General features: G+C 39.9%; 1 protein-coding gene and 1 pseudogene across 1 annotated transcript; both read left to right on the top strand.

Annotated features, from left to right (window-relative positions):
• Nucleotides 1-567: 567 nt before the first annotated feature.
• On the top strand, nucleotides 568-8,243 carry LOC114473398 (zinc finger protein 431-like; annotated as a pseudogene).
• A 10,047-nt stretch (nucleotides 8,244-18,290) lies between these two features.
• On the top strand, nucleotides 18,291-22,735 carry LOC114473405 (gastrula zinc finger protein XlCGF26.1-like). Its single transcript, XM_028462998.1, has 3 exons — nucleotides 18,291-18,335; nucleotides 20,636-22,237; nucleotides 22,489-22,735. Exons 2-3 carry the CDS (start codon nucleotides 20,692-20,694, stop codon nucleotides 22,497-22,499), a joined length of 1,557 nt encoding a protein of 518 aa, XP_028318799.1. The 5' UTR covers nucleotides 18,291-18,335; nucleotides 20,636-20,691; the 3' UTR covers nucleotides 22,500-22,735.
• Nucleotides 22,736-23,468: the final 733 nt, after the last annotated feature.

Below are 23,468 nucleotides of genomic sequence, written 5' to 3'. Positions count from 1 at the left end.
GTACTGAGTTCCTCTTAAAATCTCAGTACGTCACTGCTATGGACTGAGATGTACCCGTACTGGGTTATACTGATTTAAAAAATAAAGTTACATTAGGTTAATTTTTTTTACTGCAATGTATGTTATAATCATGCTTTTTTTGAAAACATTTTTTTTATTTATTTTCGTATAGAGTTTTATTATCATGTTCCTGAGCTCCTTCTTGTCAGTGTCTGGTGATGGAGTGGCCTTCACCATGAAGAAGATTAACTTGTCTATCATTTCTTTGTGGCGTTGGAAACTCTTCTGCTTCGTATATCGAGCAGTTGTACATTTTTGTAGAAGAAAAGGAGCCATTCAGCACTCGTCAAATAACATTAGCTTTTACCTCAGCTTTGAAATTAATTTTTTTATCTCAGGACGGCGGAAGTAGAAAAAAGCTAAGCAGAACGAGCATAAATTCATTTTCCGGTAGTGCGCATGCTGATAACCGATTTCAGCCCGATGTGACACCGGTGCAGAAGGTGGCGGTAATGCTCCATTAAGCTGGATGCTAACCGCCGGAAAACAACAACACGAAGAAGAAAAACCGCTGAGTTTGAGCAGCAGAAGAAGAAAGAGCGGCAGGACCAAAACAATTGTCTCTGAGTCTAATAGTGAATGTTAGTAATATCCAGCCTACATATGGAGTCAGGCCATAATATAAAAGCGCTTTAAAGCTCCAGTGGGAAGTAAGAGAGCACAACACGGTGTCAGAAGACGGAGTTGCAGACACAGAGAGAAGCTGGAGCAGAATGCTAACCGAGCTAGCAGAGGAGCTAGCACCGCTGAGACGCTACAGGATAGAAAAGTAAAGAGTAGAAAAAGGGGAGGAAATGGAGCAGTTCAAAGCACCGTCATCATTGTCTCTCACCGCTAACCCTGCTGACAACTGGTGCAGCTGGGAACAAAGCTTTAGGCGGTATATAGCGGCCTCAGGGGAGAAAGATGAAAAAGGAAAGATTGACATTTTACTCCACACCATCGGCGAGGATGCAATGGAAGTGTTAAACACACTGACGGTTAGAGGTGAGGGAGATGAGCTGACAATGGAGGATGTTCTTCAAGCCTTTAAAGATTACTGCAGTCCACAGAGAAATGTTGTCTTTGAACGAAATCAATATTGGTCCCATCAGAGGACAGCAGGGACATCAATAAACACATTCATGACAGAGCTGCGACACAAAAGCAAATACTGTGAGTTTGGAATAAGTGAGAATGACATGCTCAGAGATAAGCTTGTGTTAAGCATCACAGACTCTCACCTAAAAAAGAGACTGATACGGGAAAGACGTCTAACGTTATACAGAGCAATAGAAATATGCAGAGCAACAGAGCAAAAAATGACTCTGTCACAAGCCGTCCAGACTGAACATGGAGTACAAGAAGTTCCAGTGGATGGTGAAATGAAAATGATCCTTCCTGACAAGAGTCTCCACCATAACACCAGCAAACAGTTAGGTAAGTGTTTTTACTGGAAAGTTAGAGAGCACAACAGAATGAAGGGAAACTGGTTGAAATCCCACAGAGAGTCACAGAAATGAATGATGTCCTTTGGACAAACTACTGACAGTTGGTTTATAATGACATCACCTCATAGTAGGGTTATTATTATATTGTTAAGAAATAATGTGACGATATCAATACTCGTACCGGGAGGAGTCCCGATACGGCACTGAACGGCTGGATCGGTATCGGCAAGTATTTTTTATCAACATGTCGATACCGCCGATTCACAGCATCAAACTACTTTTGATACCCAATCCGCTGAGTGGTGATTTTTGCCACACGGAAACAGAAATCATTATCCACCTGTTCTATAACTGCACCTACAGTAAAAAAAAACCTCTGGTTTTATATACAGAATCTGATTAATCGCGAAACAGGTCATGTGATCAGCCTCCAGGAGAGTGACATCATCTTTTATTTTGAAAATACTATAATTCCAAAAGACCTTTACCTCCTGATACAGACTCTAATCATGCTGACAAAATACCATATAAATAAAACAAAATGGGCACAGATGAAACCAAACGGACATCATTTTGAAAAGGAGTTGCATCAATTTTTCAATACCATAAAATATGTTATAAACAAAGCTGTTTAACTGTACCATTCAGTCTGTAAACATCTGAAACCTCAAGATCACTAAGGGGTCTTTCACACACACAGGTTGTTAAAATAAATTGTATAATATTTATATTCAAATTCATATGCTAGGTAAAAACAGCCTTGTGAGAAATTCCTACTAAAATGAATAAAAAGTGAAAAGTTCATAGGAATAAAATCCATGGAGAGGTTCATGGTTAGCTCAGATTATTTGACCATGTCTTTTAAAATAATCAGGAATGGTTCAAATTTAAAATATGTCTAACCTTTAGACTCTCACTGCTGCCCTGACTCCTGATCACAGAAACACGTATGGTTACGGTGTGGCGTACTGAGAATTATATGCACATGCACACTACCGGAAAGTAGGTTTTTGCTACTTCTGCTGTGCTGAGATTGTTCATTCTATTTCAAAATTCATGTTCAGAAAAATTTTGGCATGAAATGCACTTCACTGACAAATAACTATATTTAAAATACATCATTACACTTCTTTATATACAATAGAGATCTCCCGATAGAACTTTTTCACTTCCGATATGATACCGATATTGCAGCCTTGCATATCGGCCAATACCGATATTGATTCGATGCGATATCAACACAAATCATACATACTTTTATTCAGAATCAGAATCAGAATCAGAAATGTTTTATTTGCCATGTACAGTTTTGAGGACAGTACAAGGAATTTGACTTGGTGGTTGGTGCACAAAACAAGCAACAAAAAGAAATAAAAGAAATAAAAACAACACAACAAAGAACAACCCAGCAACAATAATAATAATAATAATGATAAATATAAAGGATGAGGGATAAATAAAGGATAGATAGAGAATAAAGGATAAATAGGATAAATATAAATATAAATATATATATACAGTGCAGCAGGTATCAAGCTGGTGGAGGTGGTGATCGGGTGGGGGGGGGGGGGGGGGGGGGGGGGGGGGGGGGGTTCAGTGGGTGACTTGGGGTGTGTTCATGTGGATGGTGGCAGAGGGAAAGAAGCTGTTTTTGTGTCTGGAGGTTCTGGTCCTGATGGACCGAAACCTCCTACCAGAAGGGAGAGATTGAAACAGTTTATGACCGGGGTGGGAGGGGTCGGCCACAATCTTTCCTGCACGCCTCAAAATCCTGGAGGCGTACAGGTCCTGGAGGGAGGGCAGATTGCAGCCGATGACCTTCTCTGCAGAGTGGATGATACGCTGCAGTCTGGCCTTGTCCTTGGCCGTAGCTGCAGCGTACCAGATGGTGATGGAGGAGCAGAGGATGGACTGGATGATGGAGCTGTAGAAGTTCACCATCATCTTTGTTGGCAGACTGAACTTCCTCAGCTGCCGCAGAAAGTACATCCTCTGCTGAGCTTTTTTGATAAGGGAGCTGATGTTCAGCACCCACTTGAGGTCCTGAGTGATGATGGTCCCCAGGAAGCAGAAGTACTCTACAGAGCTCACTGTAGAGTCTCCCAGGGTGAGGGGGGTGAGGGGGGCTGGGTTCTTCCTGAAGTCTGCTATCATCTCCACTGTCTTTAAAGCATTGAGCTCCAGGTTGTTCTGGCTGCACCAGGACACCAGCCGGTCTGTCTCCCACCTGTAGTCGGACTCGTCTCCATCAGCGATGAGACCGATGATGGTCGTGTCGTCTGCAAACTTCAGGAGTTTGACCGACTGGTGAGAGGAGGTGCAGCTGTTGGTGTACAGGGAGAAGAGCAGAGGAGAAAGAACACAGCCCTGAGGAGATCCAGTGCTGATGGTCCGGGGAGCAGAGATGGTTTTTCCCAGCTTCACGTGCTGCTTCCTGTCAGACAGGAAGTCTGTGATCCACCTGCAGGTGGAGTCTGGCACGTTCAGCTGGGAAAGCTTGTCCTGAAGGAGAGCTGGGATTATTGTATTAAAAGCAGAGCTGAAGTCCACAAACAGGATCCTGGCGTAGGAGCCTGGGGAGTCCAGGTGCTGGAGGATGAAGTGGAGAGCCAGGTTTACAGCATCGTCTACTGACCTGTTGGATCTATAGGCAAACTGCAGGGGGTCCAGGTGGGGGTCGGTGATGTCCTTGATGTGGGAGAGCATGAGGCGTTCAAAGGACTTCATGACCACAGATGTCAGAGCGATGGGTCTGTAGTCATTAAGTCCTGTGATCCTCAGCTTTTTAGGGACAGGAACGATGGTGGAGGCCTTAAAACAGGCTGGTACGGTGCATGTCTCCAGTGAGGTGTTAAAAATGTCTGTGAACACTGGAGACAGCTGATCAGCACAGTGCTTCAAGGTAGAGGGAGAGACAGAGTCCGGTCCACAAGCCTTACGGGGGTTTTGTCTCCTGAAAAGTCTATTCACATCTCTCTCTTTGATGGAGAAAGGTGTCTCTGTAGGAGGGGGGGAGGAGGGGGGGAAGATAGGGGAGAGAGCCTCCGTAGGCAGCTGGGGTGAAACTGTAGCTTTGATGTGGGGGGTGAAGGTGTTGGAGTGAGGCTGGTCAGAGGTGTGAGGGGGGTTGGAGTCAGGTCTGTCCCATTGTCTGTCAAATCTACAATAGAACTCATTCAGACTGTTGGCCAGGCAGAGGTCGTTAGCAGCAGCAGGGGCTCTGGGCTTGTAGTTTGTAATTTGCCTGAGCCCTCTCCAGACAGAAGCCGAGTCATTTGCAGAGAACTGATATTGTAGCTTCTCTGAGTACAAACGTTTGGCTTTTCTCACCTCCTTTTCAAACGTGTACTTCGACTCTCTGTACCTGGCTCTGTCTCCACTCCTGAAAGCGTCCTCTTTGTCTGCCCTCAGCCCTCTGAGCTTAGCTGTGAACCAGGGTTTGTCATTGTTATAACTCACCCTGGTCTTTGATGGAATGCAGCTGTCCTCACAGAAGCTGATGTAGGACGTCACAGCGTCTGTAAATTATTATTATTATTACTTTTTTTGTAGCGTGGAATGTTTGAAAAGGCTTGATCAAGTGATGTTACTCAAACAGAGAACAATAGTCAACAACAGTAGGTTACTTTGTTGGAGTGTGAACCACAGTCACCTACGGATAGAAGTGCTGGAGTGGAACATTTTATCGGAACGCTTCTATCGGTGATTTTAGATGCAGTCCGATAAAATCCGATATTAGTTTTCTGGCTGATATCAAACCGATATCAATAATCGGATCGGGACACCTCTAATATACAATATTAATGTGATCTACAACTAAGACATCATTGTAATTTAAGTATGACAATTTGTGCATGGCAATTCCAGCACGGGTACGATTGCTTTACTTGACCGCTGCATGCTCAGATTGACTTACAATCTCAGTATGGTTAGAAAGTCAGTATGTGACCCCAGGTTGGCATTAGAGAGGAAAAGTTCAGGTTTCAGAAAAGTTTATTTATCTCTCACCCATACCAGGTAGACAATAAAAAAAAGTTCTCCAGCATTTACTCTGTGTTGGTATTTTTTTCTTTTCACAAAGGTTTAAGCAGTGCCAGACCAAGCCATGATAGCACTGATTTTTATATCCAAGTGAGTATACAGCTCTTAAGAATTGGAATAAAAACAGGTCATATCTTTTCTTTAAACACCGCGGTATCGACATGTATCGGTACCGGCCAATACTACGCATCTGGGTATTGATATCGGGGCCAAAAAAGGGCATCAGAATTACACTAATAAGAAAATAAATGTCTCAGTTCCACAATATTTTAACATAAATAACAGAGTAATTAATTGTTTCAGTGTATATATATTAATTATTTCTATTTAGCAACCAAAACTTTTTAAGTAAAATACATTCAGGTATTTAAGAAATTAATAATACATGATCATGAATCCAAAAAAAGTCATAAAATATATTAAACACAGGCTGAATAACAGCTAGGTTTTTCCTGTTGAAGTAAAATGAATAAAAACATAAAAACATTGTGAGTTTTCTTGTAATATTGTGTTTTGTGTCTACCTTCAGGTTATCAATCTGTTCCTAATACAGATGAAACAGAAAAACTTGTGCTGGCTGCCTTCATGCCCAAAGTTCATCTGCACAGATTTCAGCTCCAGCAGCCGTCAGTCACTGATTGTGTTTTCAGTGAGAGGAAGAATGTGGAGGAGCTGCTCCCAGAGCGTCTCCACATGAAGGAAGAACCAGAGACGCTCAGTGAAGGTCAGGAGAAAAACCAGCTTTGTGTGCAGCAGGAGACAAACAGTGCTGCTTGTCCTGTTAAATGTGAAGGCGAAGAGGAGAAGCCTCAGGCCTCCCATCTACACTTGAGACAACTAACAGAAATGAACATGAAGGAGGAACCTTCAACCTGTGGTTTAAATGAATTAATGAAAAGACAAAGTGTGGGAAATAACGTCAAAAGACCAGAAGAAGCCCAGAACCCAGATCCAAACAGTTTAGTACGACAAGGTCCTGATGGAACGGAAACAGACTCGTATCAGACTGAGGGTAGTAGCGAGGATGATGATGATGAAGACTGTTGGCAGAAACCTCTGTCAGAGACTGAAGCTGAAGCTGACTCTGACTCTACCACGAAAAAGAGAAAGATGTCTCACTCAAGTAAAAATGCTGAAATGGGATGTAAAGCTTCCAAAACAAAGATTAGTTCATTTCAACAGATTTGTTCAAAGAAGGTTCAGGTAAAAATGACATCTGAATGTGTGGGTGGTGAGAAAGCTTCACTCACTGCAGCTTCAAAACTGAGAATTCACTCAGGAGAGAAACTATTTAAATGTGTCGTTTGTAGTAAGTGTTTTGGTTATAAGACTGACCTTAATTCACACATGAGAATCCACACAGGAGAGAAACCATTTAAATGTGATGTTTGTAGTAAATGTTTTAACCAGAAGGCCAACCTTAAATCACACATGAGAATCCACTCAGGAGAGAAACCATTTAAATGTGATGTTTGTACTAAATGTTTTATTCAAAGGATACACCTGCAGTCACACATGAGAATCCACACAGGAGAGAAACCATTTAAATGTGATGTTTGTAGTAAATGTTTCACCCGTAAGAATTCTTTGCAGTCACACATGAGAACTCACACAGGAGAGAAACTATTTAAATGTGATGTTTGTAGTAAATGTTTTAACCAGAAGGCCAACCTTAAATCACACATGAGAATCCACACAGGAGAGAAACCATTTAAATGTGATGTTTGTAGTAAATGTTTTATTCAAAAGAATGACCTTAAAAAACACATGATAATCCACACAGGAGAGAAACCATTTAAATGTGATGTTTGTAGTAAATGTTTTATTCAAAGCAATCACCTGCAGTCACACATGAGAATCCACACAGGAGAGAAACCATTTAAATGTGATGTTTGTAGTAAATGTTTTATTCAAAGCAATCACCTGCAGTCACACATGAGAATCCACACAGGAGACAAACCATTTAAATGTGATGTCTGTAGTAAATGTTTTATTCATAACAATGACCTTAAAAAACACATGAGAATCCACACAGGAGAGAAGCCATTCAAATGTGATGTTTGTAGTAAATGTTTTATTCAAAAGAACAACCTTAAAAAACAAATGAGAATCCACTCATGATAAAGACAATTTAAATGTGATGTTTGTAGTAAATGTTTTATTCAAAGCAATCACCTGCAGTCACACATGAGAATCCACACAGGAGAGAAACCATTTAAATGTGACGTTTGTAATAAATGTTTTAGTCAAAAGAAAAACCTTAAAAGGCACATGGGAATGCACTCAGGTGAAAGACAATTTAAATGTGATGTTTGTAGTAAATTTTTTACTTGTAAGGATTCCTTGCAGTCACACATGAGAATTCACACGGGAGAAACCATATAAACGTGATGTTTGTAGTAAATGTTTTCATCAAAAGATCCACCTTAAGAAACACATTAGAATCTACACAGTAGAGAAACTATTTCAATGTGATGTTTGACATGGAAATGTTCTGGAAAAAAGTCTGAACTGAAGGCCCACAATAGAGTGCACACATAAGAAAAGACTTTCAATTGTTGTGTGTAGTAAATTAAAATACCAGTAAAAAACCAAAGGCTTCACTAACAACATTTTATTAGTAACAAATACAGGGACATAAAAAATGAAAGAAAATAAAAACATGCAGATGAGCAGCGAGCACATCACATTGTTAATAAAAGGCTTCCTTTTCAAAGTCTTTCTTTTGTCGTCATTTCACTTTTTAATGTTTTCACTCTTTTGGGGGGTTCTGGTCGGACCAGTGAATGCATGAATGAGGGTGTGTGTGATTGGGTGTAGGCCTTACTGTCTGACTCACACTCCGGTGTCACGGTCTGAGTTCACATTGTACTGAGTTCCTCTTAAAATCTCAGTACGTGACTGCTATGGACTAAGATGTACCCTGTCACGGCAAATTTGCGGTTGACCTCATTTGGAGACATGATTTATTGCTCTGGTTGAGTGATGGAGTCCAGGCGAGGCATTGATGATTTTATAAAAAAGGTTTATTATAAAACTAAGTAAAAAAGAGTACAAAGATGGACAAAATTAGTGACTGCCTGGGCAGACGTTCGATGATCGAGACCCGCTCTAACTAACAGTTTCACAGCTTAAGCTTTTATACAGATAACAGAAAAGTTCCACCCTGAGGTAAGGAGAAGGGGGGAGTCAGATGCCCAACAGTGGAAACATTTGAGGATGATGAAGACGTGTATATTATGAGGAAGATTGGGCGCCACTCTTATCTATCCTTGATAGTGTGTGCGTTCGTGTATATCTGCATGTGAGTTTGTGTTTTGGCCTTCAGCAGAGACTGTGTTGCACTGAGTACAATACGATCTGTACTGTTTAATCTAACATGATTCAGCTGTTCAAAAGTGCAAAGAGTAATGGAGTCATCATGTATTAAAACATGACAAATTGTACACATGAACATACATTTGACGATATGATGATGAATATAAAAATTGCCATAACATTCCCCACTTTTGGTCGCCATCAACGACCAAATCAAGAAACAAAATTATTATATTCCACCTTTGCTGTCTGTCAGGGTTAACCATTAGCATCGTTATTGTCATACATTGGATATATTCTTTTTTTGTGAGGCACAGATATGTCAAGAAAAATGTGGAAATAAACCTTAAAAAACTTCATCATTATTATCAATGGCATGAATCATCAAAAATCATCCTTTATTACATCAAGATAAGCAAAAATCATCATTTGCATCAAGGACATCACTCGTCTTCATTGACTGGGTTCAGTGGTAACTGGGGTCACCAATAGCTAGAAGAATAGTGGAACCATGGTTAGAATCACCGCACTTGATTGGCCGCATCATGAGTGAAGAACCTTGAGTGTTTTCCTCAATCGCAGCAGAAGGGTTTATGACTGTATTCCTGCAGCTAGGTATGAGGTTGTCCACCCTCCACCTAGCTATAAGCCTTTGGTGTGGCTTATAAACAAAGCAAAGGAAGAACAAAATCCCACGTCGGCGGGGTCCTCAGGGCTTGGTCTAGGCTCTTGTTCTGGAGCGTTTTTTTTTGTTGTTTTTTTTTCAACAGAGTGTGTGTCTCGTGAAAAAGAAAACCAGCTCCTGTGATCCCACAAGGCAAAGGAACGCTTCTTTCTGCACCGCACCTGAGAAGTCAGCTTATACGGTGTAGTTGTTATTACGCCGGCTCACTCAGTGGACTTGTCGGTTCCCCCTTCGTTGTTCGGTCAGCCTCCGTCTCAGCATCAGCTGGTGTCGGCAATCATCTGCTTGGATCCATGTCGCCCGCTCCGCAACCTTCACTGCCGTGTGGGTCGTCAGTTGAATTCGGAAAGTGTCGGTCCACCTTCGGTCGTTCATTTCCGGTCGGCGTGTAAATGATCGGTTGTTGTCTGAGGAAGGGTAGTCTCCACACACCTGGCAACCTCTCTTGGGATCGGTTGGTACCTGAACAGAAGAAAAGAGGGGGGGAAACAAAACAAAACAAAACAAAATAAAATAAAATAAAATAAAATAAAATAAAATAAAATAAAATAAAATAAAATAAAATAAAATAAGTTTAAAGAGTAGGGCTGTTAGGGTTAGTTAACTAACTAAATCAATAGTTAGTGTGGCTCTGGTGCTCGGTTATAGCTTCCAGGAAGGCAGAGGCAGGTCAGAGGTCAGGATCTGAGAGCTTTTCAGATCCTAAAAGGTGCTGCTGCACAATCACACAATGGTTAGGTGTGGGTTAGTGAGCTTTTAGCCATGCTAGCTCAATGTTATCTGTAGCCCATTCACACGTGAGTGGGAAAATATGAGGCTGAAAGAAAAGCAGGAAGTATTAATTCGATTCTCCTTTCCTGGAGCAAGGAGAAGCATAGCTGGAGTTGCAGTGATTCTCAAACTGTGGTACGTCAACTACATGGTGAGAAGCAACAATTTGAGAACCACTGTTTACAAGGACATGCCATTCAGACGGAGAAGGACATGCAAGTCGGACGGAGAAGGACATGCAAGTCGGACGGAGAAGTGTGGAGCGTGACTACATGTCTTCTCAAGATGAATACATACAATTGGGAGACATGGAGATGTGAGAAAGCTAAATAAGTTTAACCAAATAAATAAATAATGTTATTTATTTATTTAAATTGTTTGTTTTATTTTTCTTTGCTATCTCTTATTTATGAAGGAGAAATCTTATTCTATCCTTTATTTATTCTGAATAATGTTAACACTCCACACCTAATTACATAGCCTAATTCTTTTATAGAGCTGAATTTGTCAGTTCATTTATTTCATTATTTTCCCTCATAATTATTATTTGAGATGTAATATACCTAATTTTGAAGGTCAAGTGGTGGCAAAAGTGTCTCCTATTCTGTGTCTGAACCAGAGTTAAGCAAGATTATTGGCCCTTTAAGGTTAGACAGAATTAAAGTTAAGTTGAGTCGAACAATCATATTGTCTTTTTCTCTCTGTGTTTATCCCATTCGTAGGAGTGACGAGCCCCAGCACGGTTTGGAGAGCTTCCTTAAATGCTTGGAAGTTACTTAACTTTAAACTATCTCTTATATCAATCAATTATCAAGCATTTCAGGAGGACCCTTTTTAAATCTCAGGCGACCCAGATTGGGCCACCAACCCAATGTTGAGAACACTTAATTTTACTCTTAAAAGTGTTTAAACCTAGTGAAGGTGTTTTGTGGTCTTGCACGCTAAGTGCTGGTGGAACAAGAAGAAAAAATGTGATAAAAAATATGATAAAATATAAATCAAAAATCAGAGGGATGTTGGCCCTCTCCCTTCCCTTTTTTTTTTTTTTTTTCTACATAAGAATACATTTGGATTCTTAAAACCATATGATAAATATCATTGGAAAATCACTTATCTGATCATTTTGGATGTGTCTCCGTTTTCCTCTCTCTTGTGTCCGCCTGCCTTTGTGCCCTCCAGCCTCCTCGACCTCCTCCTCCTCAGCCATAAAGGTCAAAGCCAGGGTCAACTGTACGCTCCCTTTGGAAATTTGAAGATCTGTCCCCACTTTCGCAGTTGGATTGGAAGTCTCTGTAGTCTCTGGAATAGATATTATATTAGAACATCCACAATATGTCATACTGTCACGTGTCTATTTCAATCTATTTCCCCTTTGCTTCCCAGTTATAGTTATGGACAATACTTCCCTTTAATTCTCATCCTTCATCATAAGAAGCAGTGACCAGGCATGACGGCTGAAGGAGGCAGGATCGGAGTCGAAAAGGCGGTGGCATTTTCTGTTAGGAAATACTCAGAAACAGAAAGAGAGGAAAACATTAAGACTTAAATGAATAATTTAAAATATCCCTTTTCTTTAGTTGGATTTGATTCGTCTCCTTTGAGTATACAGCCAGCGGCCTGTATATTGGAAAAAACAACACAATAACAACAACTAAGACGAAGACATAGACAAGTGCACACAACAACGAGTATACACATATAACAACAAAAACATGGACACTGAACATGAACAGTAAGGTCAGTCAAGGTCAAAGCCAGTCATTCCACTGAAAGTGGTATTATATATTAAAAATGTCGTTTGGTGTTTTTAAACACCCAGAAAAATAACCTTTAAAACCTGGTAAACTTAGGCCCAAGGCCTAAAACCATAATTCTATTAACAAGCAGCAGTGAGATCTGAACACCCCACTACATACATAATTGGCAAAAACGGGGAGAAGATCTAGTGCATCAAAACCCTGGAGGAAAGGAAGGTGAAACAGAGGAACATGTGTAGTCAAACAGCCATTCATCGGTCAATCACTCAATGACACGTCCACGGCACATTTGCACTCACAACGCGGTTCTCTCAGGCATACGTAACGTGTCATCATTCAGTCATTCATGCACCGCACACGTTCATGCCTCAATTTTCACGTCCATGCATTCACAAGGTTTTGCTGCATAATGTCTAAGTAGAATATAGGCCTCATCTAACCCACCAGCGGCGATAGCCAGTCCACCTCCTCTCTCGGGGTCAATGAGCTCTTATTGTCCCCCTTGCTTGGCAACCTTTTAGTGTTAATTAATTGCTTTTCACTGGTATCATCTGATTAATAAGAGGTACGCTCCTTTTTACTTCCGCCTTGGTGGAGTCTTAGATTATTGCCCGTAGTACTGACAGTCTGCTCATCTGCTGATCAGGCAGGAATGGCACGGCCGTGCACTTAATAACCAAAATCAACTCTCTCCCTCAACTCTCAACCTCCGACTTTGTAAATATAAAGCTGGGGGAAATTATGAGGGGGGAAACTCTCAACCTCCGACTTTGTAAATATGAAGCTGGGGAGAATTATGGGGGGGGGGGGGGGGGGGGGGGGGACCTCTCAACCTCTGCCCTTATGAAAATATAAAAGCTGGGGAGAATTTCAAACTCGACCACTCGTTACTCCGGAGATATAAAAACCCTCCGAATTAGCAGGAGAATTATAAACAACACCAACGCAGAACTGTCAGGACTTTTTGGGCGCCTCAACATTGAACGGAGCACGCAACCTCTAATAACCCTCACTCTAAGGGAACGTAGAAATTTGTTCAGAACGGTATTCGGTTACCAAGCATGTATCAAATCAGGTGGACCACTATCCCCCAAAGAGCGCTTTCCCTAGCAAGGTTTATCCTTTTTCTGCACATTAAACCAGGACTTCTTGTTTGAAGAGTAATTGTCTATGTACTCATAGCAACTAATAGGACAGTTTTCTCAGGAAAAATTTGGTACCCCCCCTGCTGTCGAGTGGCTTTGGGCCGGCAAGACAGTCCGACGCGGTAAGGGGGAGGCGCGCAAAATGAAAACGATGAATGTTGAACTAGGCTGTCTGTCGCAAGCAGCTTTAAAAGGGTAAGGTACAGATTGTTTACGAGGGTATCGGTCAAAAAATGTCAAAATGTAAACTTGGTTGAGGCTGCAGTCCTCAATCTCTGTCTCAATTTTCCTGAAATTGAGTAAAAACAAAAGAGTAAAAGAAGAATCGTTCAGAAATAACAAAGGAGAAAAAACGTGTGAGCTCAAAAAAATCATGGCCACTAAAAGAATAAAAAATAAAAACTTCAGCTCCAAAAGCGGAGGCAACAGAGGGCTCTTTCTTCAACGGATGTAACCATATCTTGCATTGTGGGGGGGTCTCCCCTCAACAAGAAAATAAAAGGAAAGAAAAGCAAACAAAAACAAACCTATCAGTCTTCCCTTTAGTTTGTTCTTTTCTCATAAAGGCAAAAGGAGTGTAAATAAATGAGCAACATAATGAATAAAAGCAAAGATAAATGATGGGCACACATGGTCTCATGTGGCAAACTGTGTGAAGTTATGGTGGTCCAATTTGTCAGCTCATAGTTATGAACGTGAGTGTGTGACTGTATGTCTGGTCTGTCTGCTTAGAGCACACCTTCTTTTAAGTGTATCTCAAAGCGTGTGAGAGAATAAATGAAAACAAAATAATCTAGCGTACAGTCAGAAAAAAGAGGGGTTAGTATTGTCCTATCGAAGGAGAAGCTTGTTGGCTATTTGCTAGTTGTCCCCCCCATGCCAAAGTGATATAGCACTACCACCAAAGGCTGTGGTGGACTTCTTATGGCTTGGTAGCCTCGTGGCTTTTGAAACAGTGTCTTTTTTAGTGAAGATGTTCCAGCAGACGTGTGATCAGTCTGCAGTTGCTGCCCATCATTCAGGCAGTAATCGTGGCGTTTAACCCGCAACTCATTGGTGGGGGAGTGTCCAACCAACTCCGACGCCCACAGGTTCTCAATCTTTGATGTTGGGGCAGGATGTGTTAATCCCAGCATTGGCATGCAGCCCATTCCATAGATGATGAAGAGTTGACTTGGGACTGAGCGAGTCATTTCGTTGCAGCATTGCTTTGCTGAATGGGAGAGTTGAGTCCTTTGATAGTCGATTTCCTTCTGAAGCTTGATCCTTTGTATGATGTTGACATTTCATTAGCATAAGGGTTGGAGGTGATTTCATTCATTAAGAGCTTTCATTGAAGATGTCGTTTCTTCAGGGACAACCGCAAAGCCAACAGAAACTAACAATAAAATAATAAAAAATGATAATGATGATAACAGTAATATTAAAATAAAATAAAATGAAATACTGTATTCATCTGTGTGTGTGTTTGAGTGTGTGTTGCTCATAGTCATTTTAGAGTGGACCCCAGATATATCAAACATGAAATCAAATAAAATTTTAAATAAAAATAAAAATAGTGTCTGTGTTGTAATGGCTTAGCACTATTCTGTAGGCTCTCTCTGTGTGTGTGTGTGTGTGGCTCTCTCTCTCTCTGTGTGTGTGTGTGGCTCTCTCTCTGTGTGTGTGTGTGTGGTTGGGTGTGCCTTCCTCTCTCTCTCTCTCTCTGTGTGTGGGTGTGGCTCTCTCTCTGTGTGTGTGGCTCTGTGTGTGTGTGTGTGTGTGTGTGTGGGTCTCTCTCACTGCGAGAGAAAACAAAAAAAAAAAACCCAAAGCGCACAGAAAACACAGCAGCTGACTCTCGTCAAAAATGAAAGCATTAAAGCCAAACAACCAAAGGGGGAAATCTGATTCCATTCACACGTTTATACAAAATAAAAACAAAGATAAAAAAAAGAAGTTAAACTCACCGAAAGCATGATCTGAGTTCAAATCATACCAAGATTGTATATGCGGATGCATATATTATTTGTTTATTGGATTCTTCATCTTTTTTTTAATTCCCATTATTAGTGTTTTACTCCCTGTAGTCTTCACTACAGTTTAGGTTAGGGTTGGGGTTTTAATCTATTTTGATATCGGTACAGAGGTGAACTCAGTACATGGCACCGCCTTTCTATCAACACAGAGCGAATATATATATGTAAATGAAAATTTATATATATATGTATAAAGGCAGCTTTACCTTAATAGTCCGAATTGGTGTTTGAGGTTCAACCGATGGTTCGTGGTCCAGTCTCTGTCCGAGGGGCAGCCCACCGTGGGGCAGCCTTGGGGTTTTAAGTGCGTCCACTCTCCAGTGCTAGTCCACGGCAGAAGCCCCACAGAGCAGAAGATGGATCCTGTTCGTGATCGCCAATTTGTCACGGCAAATTTGCGGTTGACCTCATTTGGAGACATGATTTATTGCTCTGGTTGAGTGATGGAGTCCAGGTGAGGCATTGATGATTTTATAAAAAAGGTTTATTATAAAACTAAGTAAAAAAGAGTACAAAGATGGACAAAATTAGTGACCGCCCGGGCGGACGTTCGATGATCGAGACACGCTCTAACTAACAGTTTCACAGCTTAAGCTTTTATACAGATAACAGAAAAGTTCCACCCTGAGGTAAGGAGAAGGAGGGAGTCAGATGCCCAACAGTGGAAATGTTGGAGGATGATGAAGACGTGTATATTTTGAGGAAGATTGGGCGCCACTCTTATCTGTCCTTGATAGTGTGTGCGTTCATGTATATCTGCATGTGAGTTTGAGTTTTGGCTCAGCAGAGACTGTGTTGCACTGAGTACAATACGATCTGTACTGTTTAATCTAACATGATTCAGCTGTTCAAAAGTGTAAAGAGTAATGGAGTCATCATGTATTAAAACATGACAAATTGTACACATGAACATACATTTGACGATATGATGATGAATATAAAAATGGCCATAACACCATTTAAATGTGACGTTTGTAGTAAATGTTTCAGTCAAGAGAAAGACCTTAAAAGGCACATGGGAATGCACTCAGGTGAAAGACAATTTAAATGTGATGTTTGTAGTAAATGTTTTACTTGTAAGGATTCCCTGCAGTCACACATGAGAATCCACACGGGAGAAACCATATACACGTGATGTTTGTAGTAAATGTTTTCATCAAAAGGTCCACCTTAAGAAACACATTAGAATCTACACAGTAGAGAAACTATTTCAATGTGATGTTTGACATGGAAATGTTCTGAAAAAAAGTCTGAACTGAAGGCCCACAATAGAGTGCACACATAGAAAAGACTTTCAATTGTTGTGTGTTGTAAATTAAAATACCAGTAAAAAACACAATGCTTCACTAACAACATTTTATTGGAAACAAATACAGGGACATAAAAAATGAAAGAAAATAAAAACATGCAGATGAGCAGCGAGCACATCACATTGTTAATAAAAGGCTTCCTTTTTAAAGTCTTTCTTTTGTCGTCATTTCACTTTTTTAATGTTTTCACTCTTTTGGGGTGTTCTGGTAGGACCAGTGAATGAATGAATGAGGGTGTGTGTGATTGTGTGTAGGCCTTACTGTCTGACTCACACTCCGGTGTCACGGTCTGAGTTCACATTGTACTGAGTTCCTCTTAAAATCTCAGTACGTGACTGCTATGGACTAAGATGTACCCGTACTGGGTTATACTGATTTAAAAAAAAAAAAAAAAAAGTTACACTAGGTTAATTTTTTTTACTGCAATGTATGTTATAATCATGTTTTTTTGAAGAATAAAAAAATTATTTATTTTCGTATAGAGTTTTATTATCATGTTCCTGAGCTCCTTCTTGTCAGTGTCTGGTGATGGAGTGGCCTTCACCATGAAGAAGATTAACTTGTCTATCATTTCTTTGTGGCGTTGGAAACTCTTCTGCTTCGTATATCGAGCAGTTGTACATTTTTGTAGAAGAAAAGGAGCCATTCAGCACTCGTCAAATAACATTAGCTTTTACCTCAGCTTTGAAATTAAATTTTTTATCTCAGGACGGCGGAAGTAGAAAAAAGCTAAGCAGAACGAGCATAAATTCATTTTCCGGTAGTGCGCATGCTGATAACCGATTTCAGCCCGATGTGAACTCAGACCGTGACACCGGTGCAGAAGGTGGCGGTAATGCTCCATTAAGCTGGATGCTAACCGCCGGAAAACAACAACAAGAAGAAGAAAAACCGCTGAGTTAGAGCAGCAGAAGAAGAAAGAGCGGCAGGACCATAACAATTGTCTGTGAGTCTAATCGTGAATGTTATTAATATCCAGCCTACATATGGAGTCAGGCCATAATATAATAGCGCTTTAAAGCTCCAGTGGAAAGTAAGAGAGCACAACACGGTGTCAGAAGACGGAGTTGCAGACACAGAGAGAAGCTGGAGCAGAATGCTAACCGAGCTAGCAGAGGAGCTAGCACCGCTGAGACGCTACAGGATAGAAAAGTAAAGAGTAGAAAAAGGGGAGGAAATGGAGCAGTTCAAAGCACCGTCATCATTGTCTCTCACCGCTAACCCTGCTGACAACTGGTGCAGCTGGGAACAAAGCTTTAGGCGGTATATAGCGGCCTCAGGAGAGAAAGATGAAAAAGGAAAGATTGACATTTTACTCCACACCATCGGCGAGGATGCAATGGAAGTGTTAAACACACTGACGGTTAGAGGTGAGGGAGATGAGCTGACAATGGAGGATGTTCTTCAAGCCTTTAAAGATTACTGCAGTCCACAGAGAAATGTTGTCTTTGAACGAAATCAATATTGGTCCCATCAGAGGACAGCAGGGACATCAATAAACACATTCATGACAGAGCTGCGACACAAAAGCAAAGACTGTGAGTTTGGAATAAGTGAGAATGACATGCTCAGAGATAAGCTTGTGTTAAGCATCACAGACTCTCACCTAAAAAAGAGACTGATACGGGAAAGACGTCTAACGTTATACAGAGCAATAGAAATATGCAGAGCAACAGAGCAAAAATGACTCTGTCCAAAGCCGTCCAGACTGAACATGGAGTACAAGAAGTTCCAGTGGATGGTGAAATGAAATGATCCTTCCTGACAAGAGTCTCCACCATAACACCAGCAAACAGTTAGGTAAGTGTTTTTACTGGAAAGTTAGAGAGCACAACAGAATGAAGGGAAACTGGTTGAAATCCCACAGAGAGTCACAGAAATGAATGCTGTCCTTTGGACAAACTACTGACAGTTGGTTTATAATGACATCACCTCATAGTAGGGTTATTATTATATTGTTAAGAAATAATGTGACGATATCAATACTCGTACCGGGAGGAGTCCCGATACGGCACTGAACGGCTGGATCGGTATCGGCAAGTATTTTTTATCAACATGTCGATACCGCCGATTCACAGCATCAAACTACTTTTGATACCCAATCCGCTGAGTGGTGATTTTTGCCACACGGAAACAGAAATCATTATCCACCTGTTCTATAACTGCACCTACAGTAAAAAAAACTCTGGTTTTATATACAGAATCTGATTAATCGCGAAACAGGTCATGTGATCAGCCTCCAGGAGAGTGACATCATCTTTTATTTTGAAAATACTATAATTCCAAAAGACCTTTACCTCCTGATACAGACTGTAATCATGCTGACAAAATACCATATAAATAAAACAAAATGGGCACAGATGAAACCAAACGGACATCATTTTGAAAAGGAGTTGCATCAATTTTTCAATACCATAAAATATGTTATAAACAAAGCTGTTTAACTGTACCATTCAGTCTGTAAACATCTGAAACCTCAAGATCACTAAGGGGTCTTTCACACACACAGGTTGTGAAAATAAATTGTATAATATTTATATTCAAATTCATATGCTAGGTAAAAACAGCCTTGTGAGAAATTCCTATTAAAATGAATAAAAAGTGAAAAGTTCATAGGAATAAAATTCATGGAGAGGTTCATGGTTAGCTCAGATTATTTGACCATGTCTTTTAAAATAATCAGGAATGGTTCAAATTTAAAATATGTCTAACCTTTAGACTCTCCCTGCTGCCCTGACTCCTGATCACAGAAACACGTATGGTTACGGTGTGGCGTACTGAGAATTATATGCACATCCACACTACCCGAAAGTGAGTTTTTGCTACTTCTGCTGTGCTGAGATTGTTCATTCTATTTCAAAATTCATGTTCAGAAAAATTTTGGCATGAAATGCACTTCACTGACAAATAATTATATTTAAAATACATTATTACACTTCTTTATATACAATAGAGATCTCCCGATAGAACTTTTTCACTTCCGATATGATACCGATATTGCAGCCTTGCATATCGGCCAATACCGATATTGATTCGATGCGATATCAACACAAATCATACATACTTTTATTACTTTTTTTGTAGCGTGGAATGTTAGAAAAGGCTTGATCAAGTGATGTTACTCAAACAGAGAACAATAGTCAACAACAGTAGGTTACTTTGTTGGAGTGTGAACCACAGTCACCTATGGATAGAAGTGCTGGAGTGGAAGATTTTATCGGAACGCTTCTATCGGTGATTTTAGATGCCGTTCGATAAAATCCGATATTAGTTTTCTGGCTGATATCAAACCGATATCAATATCGGATCGGGACACCTCTAATATACAATATTAATGTGATCTACAACTAAGACATCATTGTAATTTAAGTATGACAATTTGTGCATGGCAATTCCAGCACGGGTACGATTGCTTTACTTGACCGCTGCATGCTCAGATTGACTTACAATCTCAGTATGGTTAGAAAGTCAGTATGTGACCCCAGGTTGGCATTAGAGAGGAAAAGTTCAGGTTTCAGAAAAGTTTATTTATCTCTCACCCATACCAGGTAGACAATAAAAAAAGTTCTCCTGCATTTACTTTGTGTTGGTATTTTTTTCTTTTCACAAAGGTTTAAGCAGTGCCAGACCAAGCCATGATAGCACTGATTTTTATATCCAAGTGAGTATACAGCTCTTAAGAATTGGAAGAAAAACAGGTCATATCTTTTCTTTAAACGCCGCGGTATCGACATGTATCGGTACCGGCCAATACTACGCATCTGGGTATTGATATCGGGGCCAAAAAAGGGCATCAGAATTTACACTAATAAGAAATTAATGTCTCAGTTCCACAATATTTAACATAAATAACAGAGTAATTAATTGTTTCAGTGTATATATATTAATTATTTCTATTTAGCAACCAAAACTTTTTAAATAAAATACATTCAGGTATTTAAGAAATTAATAATACATGATCATGAATACAAACAAAAGTCATAAAATATATTAAACACAGGCTGAATAACAGCTAGGTTTTTGCTGTTGAAGTAAATGAATAAAAACATAAAAACATTGTGAGTTTTTCTTGTAATATTGTGTTTTGTGTCTACCTTCAGGTTATCAATCTGTTCCTAATACAGATGAAACAGAAAAACTTGTGCTGGCTGCCTTCATGCCCAAAGTTCATCTGCACAGATTTCAGCTCCAGCAGCCGTCAGTCACTGATTGTGTTTTCAGTGAGAGGAAGAATGTGGAGGAGCTGCTCCCAGAGCGTCTCCACATGAAGGAAGAACCAGAGACGCTAAGTGAATGTCAGGAGAAAAACCAGCTTTGTGTGCAGCAGGAGACAAACAGTGCTGCTTGTCCTGTTAAATGTGAAGATGAAGAGGAGAAGCCTCAGGCCTCCCATCTACACTTGAGACAACTAACAGAAATGAACATGAAGGAGGAACCTTCAACCTGTGGTTTAAATGAATTAATGAAAAGACAAAGTGTGGGAAATAACGTCAAAAGACCAGAAGAAGCCCAGAACCCAGATCCAAACAGTTTAGTACGACAAGGTCCTGATGGAACGGAAACAGACTCGTATCAGACTGAGGGTAGTAGCGAGGATGATGATGATGAAGACTGTTGGCAGAAACCTCTGTCAGAGACTGAAGCTGACTCTGACTCTACCACGAAAAAGAGAAAGATGTCTCACTCAATTAAAAATGCTGAAATGGGATGTAAAGCTTCCAAAACAAAGATTAGTTCATTTCAACAGATTTGTTCAAAGAAGGTTCAGGTAAAAATGACATCTGAATGTGTGGGTGGTGAGAAAGCTTCACTCACTGCAGCTTCAAAACTGAGAATTCACTCAGGAGAGAAACCATTTAAATGTGATGTTTGTAGTAAATGTTTTGGTTATAAGACTGACCTTAATTCACACATGAGATCCCACACAGGAGAGAAACCATTTAAATGTAACATTTGCAGTAAATGTTTTACCGAGAAGGTCAACCTTAAATCACACATGATAATTCACACGGGAGAGAAACCATTTAAATGTGATGTTTGTAGTAAATGTTTTAACCAGAAGGCCAACCTTAAATCACACATGAGAATCCACACAGGAGAGAAACAATTTAAATGCGATGTTTGTAGTAAATGTTTTATTCAAAGGAATCACCTGCAGTCACACATGAGAATCCACACAGGAGAGAAACCATTTAAATGTGATGTTTGTAGTAAATGTTTCACCCGTAAGAATTCCTTGCAGTCACACATGAGAATCCATGCAGGAGAGAAACCATTTAAATGTGATGTTTGTAGCAAATGTTTTACCAAGAAGGTCAACTTTAATTCACACATGAGAATTCACACAGGAGAGAAACCATTTAAATGTGATGTCTGTAGCAAATGTTTTACCAAGAATGTTAACCTTAAATCACACATGAGAATCCACACAGGAGAGAAACCATTTAAATGTGATGTCTGTAGTAAATGTTTTATTCATAACAATCACCTGCAGTCACACATGAGAATCCACACAGGAGAGAAACCATTTAAATGTGACGTTTGTAGTAAATGTTTTACAGAGAAGGTTAACCTTAAATCACACATTATAATTCACACAGGAGAGAAACCATTTAAATGTGATGTTTGTAGTAAATGTTTTAACCAGAAGGCCAACCTTAAATCACACATGAGAATCCACACAGGAGAGAAACCATTTAAATGTGAAGTTTTTTAATAAATGTTTTAGTCAAAAAAAAGACCTTAAAAGGCACATGGGAATGCACTCAGGTGAAAGACAATTTAAATGTGATGTTTGTAGTAAATGTTTTACTTGTAAGGATTACTTGCAGTCACACATGAGAATCCACACGGGAGAAACCATATAAACGTGATGTTTGTAGTAAATGTTTTCATCAAAAGGTCCACCTTAAGAAACACATTAGAATCTACACAGTAGAGAAACTATTTCAATGTGATGTTTGACATGGAAATGTTCTGAAAAAAAGTCTGAACTGAAGGCCCACAATAGCGTGCACACATAAGAAAATACTTTCAATTGTTGTGTGTTGTAAATTAAAATACCAGTAAAAAACCAAATGCTTCACTAACAACATTTTATTGGTAACAAATACAGGGACATAAAAAATGAAAGAAAATAAAAACATGCAGATGAGCAGCGAGCACATCACATTGTTAATAAAAGCTTCCTTTTTAAAGTCTTTCTTTTGTCGTCATTTCACTTTTTAATGTTTTCACTCTTTTGGGGGGTTCTGGTCGGACCAGTGAATGAATGAATGAGGGTGTGTGTGATTGTGTGTAGGCCTTACTGTCTGACTCACACTCCGGTGTCACGGTCTGAGTTCACATTGTACTGAGTTCCTCTTAAAATCTCAGTACGTGACTGCTATGGACTAAGATGTACCCGTACTGGGTTATACTGATTTAAAAAAAAAAAAAAAAAAAAGTTACATTAGGTTAATTTTTTTTTACTGCAATGTATGTTATAATCATGTTTTTTTGAAAAAAAAAAAAAATTTTCGTATAGAGTTTTATTATCATGTTCCTGAGCTCCTTCTTGTCAGTGTCTGGTGATGGAGTGGCCTTCACCATGAAGAAGATTCACTTGTCTATCATTTCTTTGTGGCGTTGTAAACTCTTCTGCTTTGTATATTGAGCAGTTGTACATTTTTGTAGAAGAAAAGGAGCCATTCAGCACTCGTCAAATAACATTAGCTTTTACCTCAGCTTTGAAATTAAATTTTTTATCTCAGGACGGCGGAAGTAGAAAAAAGCTAAGCAGAACGAGCATTAATTCATTTTCCGGTAGTGCGCATGCTGATAACCGATTTCAGCCCGATGTGAACTCAGACCGTGACACCGGTGCAGAAGGTGGCGGTAATGCTCCATTAAGCTGGATGCTAACCGCCGGAAAACAAGACGAAGAAGAGAAGT

The sequence above is a fragment of the Gouania willdenowi genome, chromosome 12, assembly GCF_900634775.1.
Source record: "Gouania willdenowi chromosome 12, fGouWil2.1, whole genome shotgun sequence".
Taxonomy (NCBI): Eukaryota; Metazoa; Chordata; class Actinopteri; order Blenniiformes; family Gobiesocidae; genus Gouania; species Gouania willdenowi.
The sequence above is the reverse complement of the archived record's forward strand: the minus strand, read 5'-3'. Positions and strand labels throughout refer to the sequence as shown.

Excerpts from the sequence above, each read along its gene's own strand:
- LOC114473405 (XM_028462998.1), top strand. The coding sequence starts at position 20,692 with ATGCCCAAAGTTCATCTGCACAGATTTCAGCTCCAGCAGCCGTCAGTC.